The sequence below is a fragment of the Aedes albopictus genome, chromosome 1, assembly GCF_035046485.1.
Source record: "Aedes albopictus strain Foshan chromosome 1, AalbF5, whole genome shotgun sequence".
Classification (NCBI taxonomy): domain Eukaryota; kingdom Metazoa; phylum Arthropoda; class Insecta; order Diptera; family Culicidae; genus Aedes; species Aedes albopictus.
The window spans coordinates 144,784,355-144,797,286 of record NC_085136.1 but is presented as its reverse complement, the minus strand read 5'-3'; the positions used below and the strand labels follow the sequence as shown (position 1 = coordinate 144,797,286).

The window sequence follows — 12,932 nt, the reverse complement described above, 5'->3', positions numbered from 1 at the left end:
TACAAAATAGACAGAATTTGTAGATTTTAATGAATCGTATTTAAAAAAAAAGCAAGCTTTGGGGGCGAAAATATTTTTCAACAGCTTCAAGGGGGCGATTGCTCCGACAAGTTTGGGAACCAGAGTCTAGTCTAAAGCTTTTGGTTCGGATGGGCTGCGTCTGGTTGATGGAGGAGACCGAGAAGGGATAGGACGCAGTCTGCTGCGGGTCGAACCGAAATTGCTGTAAATAATCGGGTATGGGTTCTGTGGTTTTAATTTGATTTTCCTTCCACACTTTGGGACGCTTCCTGGGTTGCCAGTTGGTGCCCCATGTGAGGGAAAATGACAGCGATGGTGATGATTTTCTGGTTTGCACGGAGAGCGAGTGCTCAACGCGTTGGAGGGCATTTGCATTCCGGAGTAAATTCATTCAGCACAGCACTATTTTGAGCCCATCAAGATTGTTGAACTATTTTAAAGGTTTTCTTCCAAATACTTCTAACACGTCCTGCAGTTCATGCCACTATTTATCGATTCCAACTAAATGTCAAAATTTTATCTTCTCTCTTGCAGGGTCCAAATTATCATCAGTTGCCATAAATTATCATAATGCAAAATGGAGCTCTCAACGATGGGAGGTCGTCGTCTGACCTCTCAGCAGCTACAGCAACTCCAACAGTCCCAGCAGCAGCAGCAGTCAGACCAGCAATTCCAGCCGTACCAGCATCCGCTTCATCCCGCCCAGGCAATGCTCTTCCAGCACCAGCAACATACGGCCGCTCAACAAATGGCACCTCCACCATCGATGGGAATCGGCGGACTGCACCGTTCCGCACCCCGGTTTCATGCCTCGCGACACCGGAAGGACTCGTTGGGGAAGAGTGTTAGCAAGTACATGTACCCGCCAGGGTCGCCCTCGATGGGGTTCAATGAGAATATCTACCATCCGCAGACGACGGCCGCGGTAACCATGACGACCAACAACGGCAGCAGCCTGAACAGTAGTTTGGCCAACAGCAAGCACAATCGCTACCCGGAACCGGATCCGGACGTAATCGAGGTCTACCTGGAGGACGACCCCATCAAGTTGAAGGAAGCGGTGCGCGATGGAAAAGAAGTGAGTTTTTTATAGTCTTTATTGACTTAGCCTAATTATGAGTTATTTTGGCTGATCGGACACAAAATATCCAAGGATCCAAATTAAATCTGGTACTTGTTATATTTTCACCGTACTCTATTGCAAATTTGTAACAGTTACCCACTAAAAATACCAAGTTTTAAACTGATACACCGGTATTTGTTTCGAATTCCAAGGAGATCCAAAGGCGATTCCTCTAAAAGTTCCTTTGGAAATTTCTCCAGGCCTTCTGCCAGCAATTCCTCTCAATGTGCCACGAGAGTTCTTTTAGCAGGCCCACTAGAAATTTATGTAGGAGTTCTACTGTGGATTCATTCAGGAGCCTCACTAGAAAATTCTAAAGCAGTTCCCCTAGGAATTCCTCTTGAATTTTACTGGGATGGTCTTCCTGCTACTTAACTGCAAATTTTTGTAGAAGTTTCACAAGGAATATCTCTATGAGTTCGGCTGGGAATTCCTCTAAGGATTCCACCGCGAGTTCCTCTTGGGATTACATCCAGATGGTACCTGGGATTATACCTCCAGAATTTCCATTGGAAGCTCTACCGAGAATTCCTCTAGAAGTTCCAATGAGAAATTCTCCAAGTGTTCCACTGGGAATCGATTTGAGAGCTCCGTCGGAAATTCCTCTTGGTATTCCTTTGGAATTTCCAGTGGGACCTCCACCGGAAATTTGTCTAGAAGTTTCATTGGGATTTCCATTAAGAATTGCTCAAGAAGATCCACATGGAATTCATCTCAAAGTTCCACCGGAAGTTCTTTCAGATGTTCTTCTAGGAGTTCATCGAGAATTTCTCTAGGAGTTCCGCCGAAAATTCTTTTAAACTCCTATAGGAGTTCCTAAAGTGATTCCGCTAGGAATATCACCAGGAATTCTTTTACAAGTTTCTATGAGAATTCCTTTAGGGGTTTCACCGGTAATTATTCTAAGTGTTCCTCAGGGAATTATTTCAACAGTTCATCCAGGAGCTCTTCCAGATTTCGCTACAACTTTATTTATTTTTTCTACTTCTTCTTCTTCTACGCAGGAATTTCTTCTTGGAGTTCCTCTAGGTGTTCCATTAAAAATTCCTCTATCTGTTCCATCGGAAATTCCTCTAGGTGATCCGCAAGAAATTTCTGAGAATTCCTGTAAAAGATCCTGAAGAAATTCATTAGCAGTATCACCGAGAACTCCTTTAGAAGACTTTCCACGTATTCCTTAAGGCATTTCACAGGTACTTTCTCTAGGAGTGCCTCCGAGATTTGTTTCAGAAGCTTCTCTAGGAATTCTACCATAAACTCCTTCTGAGTTGTTGTAGATGTTCTTACGAAAAATCTTGCAGAAGTTTTTCTTATAATTTTTCGGCATGTTCCTTTGGGATTTTTTTTTTCAGTGGCAGTTGATCATGAAGCTTTTCCAGGTATTCTTTCGAAAGTTTGTCTGAAAATTATTTTCATCTTGCTAAATCTTGCTAAAGTTCCTTCAGGACTTCTTTTGGAAGTTTCTTCTGGTAGACTCCCCAACTGCACTTCCATTAGTACCTTTGTGATATCTTCCATAAGTTTTTTCGGAAGATCATCCCATAACTTCACTGGAAATTATACCTCTTTTTTTTTGAGAATTCTTCCAAAATTTCCCCTGAGAATTATTCATATATTTTCTCTGGGGAATCTTCTGGGTGTACTTCTAAGAGTTTTTTCCGGAAGTTCGTTTAGGGATCTGTCGGAAATCTTCCGGTCGTTTTTTTTAACAATTTTTCAAGAATTTCATTCAATAAGTTTTTTTAAGAGTTCGTTCGAGATTTTTCTTCAATTTCTTCCGAGAATCATTTTATGAATTCATCGGTATGTACCATCAAAAATGTATCCAGGAAGTTCTTCACGGAACTCTTCTACTAGTCCCTTAAGGAACTGTTCCTCGTAGATGCTTCTTTCAGGATTTCATCTGGAATTTTTTCCAAAAATTAGTTCGGTAACTTTACCCGGATGACACACTATTCAAAAAAAAATCGAGAATATTTCAGGAATCGAACCCGTCACCCTCAGTCATGCTAAATTCCCACACGTTCACCGTTTCAGCTATATGCTCCCCCTCCGAGCCTCATTTCCTACATTAAGTTCAAATTGTTTTTCCAGAAGTTCTTTCAGGGGCTACTCCAGTAGTTCCTTCTATAATTATTCTAAGAGTTCCTCCAGGACTTCTTCAACAAGCTCCAACGAGGATGCTTCCGGATCATCCTTTATGAAATCTTCTGGGAGTTGCTCCGAAAATTATTTCCAAAGTTCTCCTATAAACAGGGATGTCATGCTCCTTAGTTTGTGTGCAAGTGTGCGCAGTTTTAATATGAAAATGAGCTGCACTATGCACATTTTAATTGAGGAATTCCATCCCTGCCTATTTTCTTCTTCTTCTTCTTCTTCTTCTTCTTCTTTGTGGCTCGACGTTCACATTGGAACTTGGCCTGCCTCGCTTCAACTTAGTGTTCTTTATGAGCACTTCCCCACAGTTATTAATTGAAGGGCTTTCTTTGCCTGCCATTGCATGAATTTGTACATTATGTGGCAAGTACAATGATACGCTATGCCCAGAGAGTCGAAAAAATTTTCCCGACTGGAACGGTAATCGAACCCGCCGTCTCCGGATTGGCAATCCATAGCCTTAACCACTAGGCTAACTGGAGACCCAGCCCCCCGCCTATAAATTCTTACGAAATTTCCTTTGGGAACTCTCCTCGAAGCTTTACTAAAAGTTATGCTAAAAGTTCCGACGGGAATAATTCCGGAAACTCCTCTGCGATCTCTTCCTGAAGTTATTCCGTTGTTTCTTTCTGAGATACCAGTCCCAGTTCTTCTGTAAATTGCTCATGGAATTCCTTGGAACATTCTTCTTGAAGCTGCTTCGGACTTTTTTGTGAGTTCTTCCAGAATAACAAACAGTTCCACCTCATTTGTTTTTTTTTTTTTTTTCATTTTCTCAGTTTATTTATTTATCTGCTTCGGAATTCTCCCAGAAGATGGAAGATCATGCGTAAAACAACCTGGAAGTTCTGTCAGTAGTGTCTTCCAGCGGGGGCCCATATAGCCGAGGCGGTAAACGCACGGGTATTCAGCATGACCATGCTGAGGGTGACGGGTTCGATTCCCGGTCGGTCCAGGATCTTTTCGTAAAGGAAATTTCCTTGACTTCCTTGGGCATAGAGTATCTTCGTGCCTGCCACACGATATACACATGCAAAATGGTCATTGGCAGAGGAAGCTCTCAGTTAATAACTGTGGAAGTGCTCATAGAACACTAAGCTGAGAAGCAGGCTTTGTCCCAGTGAGGACGTTACGCCAAGAAGAAGAAGAAGAAGAAGTCTTCCAGCGTTCTTCTAAATTCTTTTTCCGAAAGTTCGTCCAGGTATTCTTCCGAAAGTTTTTCTGAAGATTCTTTGACAGTTCTTTCTCAAATTCTTACAAAAGTTTTTCCTACTCTACGACAAGTTTCTCTGGGCTAGAAATGGTTCCTTGTAGATGCTTCGTGAAATCTCTCAAGAATTCCTAATTTTTTTTTTCAAGTATTCTATAAGAAATGCTCTCACTACTTATTCCGGTGATTATCAGAAGTTCTAATGAAATATATTGAATGTATTTCTCCTGGAATTCTCCCACGCTCTCATCTGGAAATTCTTTAAGGGATTCCTTCGTTGACGCTACCACGATGATACTTTAATACCAAAGAAGCCAAGAATATTTCCCTTATGCCTTCATGGAAAATTCTAACTGAATTCTTGCACGATTTCCGCTTCAACTTCTCCAAGAGTTCTTTCGTCGGCTATTTCGAAAATTCTTCAGTCGTTTCGTTTCGTCCAGCTGATCAGGTATCCTCCATCAGATTTTTTTTCTTTTTATTCGTGAATTTAACCCTCCTTTGGCATTAGGGTCGTTTTTGATCAAAACTGTACACTACGTCAGCGAGCTGCTGCCAACGTGATGCAAAAGGAAGGTTAAACAGATGCTAGCTCTTCACACTGATTCCATCAGAATTTTGTCCAAAAATTGTTCCGTAGCATTTCTTCGCGAACTGCCTCAGACATTGTTTAAAAAATCTAGGCTTTCCTGAAGAGGTATCTCTAGGAATTTTCCAGTCATTCCTTCAGAAAACACAGTCCAGAGATTCCTTCAGCCATTTCTTCAATGGTTCCTTCAATGATTCCTCTAAAATTATTTTCAGCAAATTTTGCGTGGATTCCTGCACACATTTTTTTCACGGATTTTAGGGTTTTTTTTGGGGATTTTATTTTTCAGGGGTTAATTTAAAATTCCTTCAGGGCTTACTTAATAAAGAACTTCAGAAATTGCCCAAGGAAGTTCTTTAGCCATTCCTTCAAATATTCTTCCTGATATTCCTCCACAATTTTCTCTTGATATTCCTCTGGCAATTGTTCCACAGACATCTCCAAGAGGTTCCTGCTGGTATTCCCTTAGGAGTTCCTTCGAAAACATCCTTCGGGGATTCCTTCACGAATTTCTTCCGGGATATTTAATAAAAAAAACTTCTATGGATTTTTGCTTAAATTCCTGAAGGGATTTTTGAAGAAATGCCTTCACAGATTCTTCAGGGATTACTTTCAGAAGTCCTCCAGGCATGCCTTCGAGAATTCTTTCAAAGATTATTGCAAGAACTGCTTCAGAGCTGGGATATCTGTAGGCATGCCTCTAGGGTTTCATTAATGGTTTTTCCCCAGGTTCCTGCAAGAATTTCATCAGGAGGTTTTGACGAAATTCCTCCAGAGATTTCCACTGAGACTATTCTAAACATTTATCCAAAATTCTCCCACAGATACCGGCTGAAACTCCACCACAGACTTCTTCCGGGATTTCTCCAAAACTTTATATAAGAATTCCTTCAGAATTTTGTTCAGGCATTCATTCGGATATTCTTACAAGAGTTGTTCCGGAAGTTGCTCCGGTTGTTCAGAGGTTATGGGATAAATGCAAAATTTTCTTCAGGTATGTTTTTAGAAATTCTTCCAGGAATCGTTTGAAAATTTCTTTGCGATTCTCATCAAAAATTCATTCAATGATCATGCCTTGGAATTTCTTCAGGAACCAGATATTTTTCCAGGAATTCCTCAATGTTGCAAGAAAGTCATCAAAGAAAACTTCAATATTGCATGAAAATTATGAAGGAATTGCTTATAGCATATAGTCATATTATTTCAAGGAATACTCCAGAAAAATATTTCAACAATTTCTGCAAAAAATCCAAAGTTGCAGGAATTTTTTGTTCCGGAATCCATTAAGAAATTTCTCAACTTAATTATTCTAGAAATAAGTATCTCCAGGAGTTCATTCAAGTATTTTTTTCAGGAATTGTTCCAGAATAGTTTCTTTGGATTCAGAAAATTTCTCAACGGGGTTTTCAGAGAATTCCTCCAAGAATTCCTCTCCTAATTATTCCCTGAAAGGGTCCATGATGTGATCAATCAACTGGTAACTCATTAAAGTAATCTCAGGAGAAATCCCGAAGAAGTACTGGAATAAATTCCTAATTTTCTTAGAATTTCCATCCCGGGCAGAATCAATAAAGGAATTACGAGAAAAATTTCTGAAGGAATCTCCGGAAGAAATCTCGGGAGAAACCTGAAGGAATTTCAGATGGAATCTCAGGAGTAATCCATGAAAGAACTGTGAATATTGTGTAATCCACTGAAACAATCCGTTCCCGGCCATCTAAGCAAACTACACTATAATCACTTGGCATAATAAGAAACCTTACGATTAAGGCGACTTGCTCGGCCAAAGCTCCTCTCCTCAATATGGCTGCATCATGGTGTTGGCTGTCACTGATGCTTGCTAGGGGAAGGACACGCAAGGGGAATGCCACTAAGCTGTATTCACACTTTTCAAAACCCGCAAGAAATCCTGGGAGAAAAGAATTACTGGAGAAATCAGTGAAGGAAGAATATCTGATGAATCCCTGAAGTAATTCGTAAAGGAAACCCAAGACGGATCAATGGAGGAATCCTATAAAGAATCTTGAAAGGAACCCTGAAAAAACGGCCTGAAAATTCCTGAAAAATTCGCTTGATCATTCAATGAACAAATCCTATTTTTTTTTTTTAATCATTTATTTAAGGCTCTTGCACCAACAGGCATAACGGAGCCGAATTCAGTTAAATCTATTTACAATTTTATGTTTTTGTCTTATAAACTATGTTAGTTGGGGAACCGTAAAACTCGTGGTTTGGTCGAGATTAGGGAGAACAAAAATATTTGAGGAAAGGATAGGGTGATGGGGCTTTTCGTTGACACGTGACAGCTTGGTTTGGCGTATTGCTGTTGGTCAAACGTAGAGTGGACAAACAACCTGTAACGATACATACAGACGATTTTCGAAGGGACACGAGGTGGACAAGTGGAGCAACAAGACTGGGATATCAAATAAAGACACGAGATGGACAAGTGGAACAACAAGACGAGGATATCAAACGAAGACTTCAGCTTGCTTCAAGAAGTCGTACACAAGCTTCATATACTCAAGATCAAGTTTACCCAACACACTTCCAATGTCTTCCTTTTCTGGTTTCCCTCGGGATTTGGCAATACCGTATTCGGGACATTCCCACACAACATGGTTGATATCTTGATAGCCTGCACCACAGCTACAACAGTTGCTGTCTGTGAGCCATATTCGATAGAAATGCGAGCCCAGAGAGTAGTGATTGAACATAAGTCGGCACATTATCTTGATAAAATATCGACCCATTTCCAACCCCTTGAACCACGCCGTCTTTGATACCTGTGGGAGAATTGAATGTAACCACCTGCCCAACCCTCCTGCATCCCATTTTGTTGCCAACTGACCAAGGCATGCTGACGAGCAATCAAAAAAAAAAATCATTGAAGACGATATGACGGTCATAAATATCGATTTCCATAGCGCCCACCTTGACGAGTTTGATGAATTCGTTCGATCAGCTTTTCAAAGTTTTCAATTACCAATGGATTCAGCACCTCACAGCGGATGAGAAACCTTAACGACAATTCCACGAAACGATCTTATAAAGGGAGTACTGCTGCTAGTACCTCCAAACTCATTGTGTGCGTCGAGTTCATGCAGCCTAACGCGATCCGAAGTCAACGATACTGGATACGCTCTAGCTTCAGTATGTGTGTTTTCACGGCGAACTGAAAGCAAAAGCTACCGTATTCCTTGGCGGAAACCCAGGAGACAATAAAAAATCCCGTGAGGAATCAATGGAACAATCCCGGGTTGAGTCCCTGGAGTAAACCTTTTCACGCAAATTTTTGGGCATCTCCAGTTGAATGCTACAGAATCCAATGACCTAATGTACATATACCTATATAATCTTTGCTTCCCAACACTCCAAACAGTGAAGAATCCTGAAAGGAATACCGGGAGAAATTCTAGAAAGACGTCCATTAGCAGTTCTAAAAGAAATCCATGGATAATTATCGAGAGAAATTTCTGAATATTTTCAACGATACATCCTTGCGGGAAGCCTTGTAGTTAAATTATGATATTTATCCGTGATAAAAATAACATTACATGGCTCAAATGTATTTACTTGAACGGGTTTGTTGAAGACGCCATCTCTATATATCTTCGCTGAGTAGAGCAACAGTATTTGTTTACCCCAGTTTCAACTGCTCGAAGGATGTCCAACTAATAATAACATTACTGGGCTAATTTTGACCAGACAACCATATCTGCAGAAAACATCAAAACTGCATACTTTTGTTGGGCGGAGATATTATTAAATCAATTATACTGCAGCACCATCTGGTGAGAAAATTTAAAAAACAAATTTGCTTTACATTTGAAGTAACTTTTGTGCCAATGCTGAAGTTAATTGTTCACCATGCAAGAAATATGGATCTTTTAATCAACTTCTTTAAAGACAGTATTCTAAGTAAAACTGATTCAAACCTGTTAAAATAACGAAAGCCGTTTTTCACGCAATAGAGTGCAAGAACTCTTCCAGTTAACGGATTACTGTATTGCATTATTTCACTGAAGAAGTAACTAATTGAACATTCTCTGTTACCCACTTTCAGATAAAATGGCGCAACAACATCGTGGCGACCATGGAGCGGTACGAACCAGCTCCAATATCGGCCGCCACCCTACCGTCCTCCTACTTGCACCATCACCAGTCCAGTAACGACAGTAGCATCAACCCGGAATACTCGTACGCGTACTGCGAACCGATGCTCCTCAAACAGCAAGCCCTCCAGCAACAACAGCAACAGCAGCAGTCACAACAAGCCGGAGGCGGTCAGCTACATCCAAACAATATACCCCAGATACACAAAATCTCCTCGTCAGTGTCGAGCAATGCGCTCTCCAAGTTGCCATCCACCAATTCTCTACGTGCCTTATTGAGTAAAAGCTTCCGGAAGAGTTCGATAACATCTAATTCGCCCGGGGCGTCCGGTGGAGGCCCCGGCGCCATAGGCAATGCCGCAGCTACTCAAGAGAAGCATACGTTTACCACGCGTTACGGCACGAAGGAGAACATCTATGAGGATGTCGGTGCTGGAAGTACTCTGGGGACGCCCAAGCCTGGAGCGAACATAAACTCTTCCTCGATGCAAAGCTTTGAATCGATAAGCAAATTCAATATTCACGATGAACTGAGGCACGTGCAGAGTCAGCACGACAGAATAATAGGGGAGCTGAATCTTTCAGTGGAGACGTTGATCATGCCGTCGAAGGACGAACAGGATGCCATTGAGGAACGATTGAATGAAATCCATTGCGCACAGTACCATGATGAGCTGTCCCAGGACGATTGCATAGCAGCAGGTTCGTCCAATTCAGCTATGATCCACATGCAAGAACGGCTTTCGCCGACCACTTCGCAGCCAAACAGTGGCGACGTAGATAGTGGTATAAGCGGCAGTAGTAGTAGTGGTGCTAGTTATTCCAGTAGCATGCTGTATCGGACTACTACCATGTATACGAACAACAGCAAGACGGTCACAATCAACGACAACGCAGAGGGTAGTGGTTCAGGCATGTCGATGATGGCCGGTAGTAGCTCGATAAGAAGCAGCTGTGGGAGCAATAGCGGCTGCGGTTCAGGCCCAGTTGGCGGCTATTCGGCCTGTGGGAGTGCTAGTTGTAGTAAAATGGCTTCTAACGTTGTGATACCTAATGCAAATAAGCTAACTTGTTGTTTCTATTCTGATAAGCTAAATAAACATAGTAAATCCAATTCCGATCACTTAGACGCGCTTGGCGACAAGTCCAGCTTTTGGAATAAATTGGGGAAATTGAAAATTTCCGGAGTATTCGGTGGTGCCAACAGTAGCAACAGCAGCAATAGCAGCTCCAGCAGTAGTAGTACAAATGGCCAACATTTCCATCCGCCGCATCATCACCACCATCCGCATCTACACCATCATCACAGTCACGGTATGCTCAGCCATCCCCATCAACTGTCTGGCCTTAACCATTCAGCTCCGACGACCACCACCAATACGGCCACGATGGCACGAAGCAACGGTAATCTAGTTTAATCTAGTCCCCACCCCCCTTAGACACCCCGGTTTGAACCCGATCTTTGAGATCACCTAGTATAGAAAGACCTTCCAACGTTTTGGCCTCACGAACATATTGCTAAATTGCAAACCCTCCTCATGAATGAACAACCAACAAATAAGAGTACCAACAGTAGTGCTTGAAACCCCTTTTGAACACCACAAAACCCCAGCAACCATCCAACGTCAATCTAACCAACAAAACTTACAGATGCCGATCCACATCTGCATCTTCATCACCATCATCACCACCACCACCATCGTCTTCCGTCACCGCCAGTCACTACTACGATCGAACCTTGGTGGCAGACTCCTCCGTCGGATCCCGGCTGCATAGATATCTCCGTTTGCGGTGGAGGTGACTACCAGATGCCTTGTGAACTCATGGTTCCACCACCGCAACCGCCACTGTCGCTACTGTCGATCGTCAGCGGTGCCAGTGTTCGTCCACCACTGCCGCAACCGCCACTACAAACACAGATCGAACTCGAAGAGGACGAAGAGGAACAGCGACCGGAACCGGAAGCTCCAGCGACGTCCAACTAGTGCTGCTGCAGCCAAAGGCGCCCGTTCGCTGATTGTGATGCAAGTTCTTAACTAATGACCGTACTACGCGAGTGTAAATAAAAAGAGGGCATAACACATGCTCACATGTTTTTAGTGCATAGTTAAAATTATAACTGTCATTTTAACACAAATCGATCGATATTGTAAACAATGATCTGTATATTTTAGAACACCGTAACACTGTAAAGAAAAAAATAAACAAAAAATAGGCGAACCAATTCGACGAGAAAAACAAAAAATAGTAGATTCTAGTGTGAATAGTTAGTGCTATATAACGAAAATATTTAAAGTCGATAACACTTTTGCGGTCCATGGTGGCCCACACCCCAACGGACCATTGTTTCGTGGCAGATAATTTTGTTTGTTTTTCGTTTCCTTGGTATATATAAACGTGGATAAATCTGAACCAGATATTTGTATAATCGAGCAAATTCAAAATTGTTAAACATTCACATTGGTTTATTTTGGTTGAATTTACATTTGGATCGCTTCGGTATCGGGAGAAATGAAAGCTGAAGATTCATTTCTGATTCATTTGGCAATACGTACATCTACATGGAGAAGCAAGCGAAAAGAAACGAGAGTAAGGAAATGCCAAAGAATACATTTATTGAGGTAATATTAATATATTTTTATACTTAATGTTATTTAAAATAAATATTTAGAAAGGAAAAATTCATTCAAAATGATAACCCCGAATGTTGTTATTGGCGAAAGAAAGCACCAGCAGCGTAAAAGAAAACCGCCGACCGTAAAAGACCCGTTAACTCGAAATGCTCAGATACCTCCCAATCTAAACTAGATAAATTTATATTGGTCCCAATGCTAGAGAAAGAGCTCCCACGTGCATTGGCCCCCATCATCCCGACCCGTATTATTGAGAAAACCAACCGAAAAGGCATAAGCCCGAAAACCGATTATTCAAGATCTGTTTTCGATAGCATTTTCAACAAATCAAATAACCATAAAAACGTACACACATTAGCATTTTTATCAAAACTAAGCATAAACAAAATTATTCATCTTTTTTTCCTTCGACCGACTTTGGCTTGCTCCCGCTGACTTGAACCTATGTAGAGACAACAGGAAGGTAGGTAGGTAGGCATTATCAGTTTTGTTCTGTCCGAAGTCGTTTGCTGTTTTGCTGTGTCGACATCCCGTCGTCGTCGTCGTTGCTATTGGAATGGCCGTCGTTGGTCATCTTCCTCGTATCTGCGTCTATTGATCTGTGGTGTGAGGAATCTGGAAGTCGTCATGGGTGCCCGAAGCGTGGTCATAAATTAGCTATCTGCTGACGACGCGTTACGATTATTTTGGTCGGGGCGGAAAACAGGTAAGAATAGTAGAAGAAATGTTAACGAGACAACAGGGGCATGAACTCTCGCAGCATTGGCGACTACTGGTTGATTTGCCAAATTTGTCTCGCAAGTCGCAATAGACAATACCAAGTGTGTTTTTTGATTTTTGTTTGGATGCTGTTTTGCTCATTCGCACAGAAAACTCGAAAACAAGGCTCACAGTAAAAGTCAAAACCGTACAACATGCAGAACCCAATGTTAGCCGTAATAATGGACACGGTTTAACATCTGACGGCCATGTACACAACAAAACACGTGTTCAATGGACTATGTAAGAAAAGAAATGGACGTGCAGCGAGTGGCATCAAATACGACCTTCAAGGAAATAGAAGGCTATTGAAGGTAAAACGAGA

At 41.7% G+C, this 12,932-nt stretch overlaps 1 protein-coding gene across 1 annotated transcript; it reads left to right on the top strand.

Moving 5' to 3' along the window:
• Positions 1-526: 526 nt before the first annotated feature.
• On the top strand, positions 527-11,913 carry LOC109422769 (serine-rich adhesin for platelets). The gene is made up of 3 exons (XM_029861690.2): positions 527-1,099; positions 9,167-10,619; positions 10,866-11,913. The coding sequence occupies exons 1-3, from the start codon at positions 599-601 to the stop codon at positions 11,198-11,200; spliced, it is 2,289 nt and encodes a 762-aa protein (XP_029717550.2). The 5' UTR covers positions 527-598; the 3' UTR covers positions 11,201-11,913.
• Positions 11,914-12,932: the final 1,019 nt, after the last annotated feature.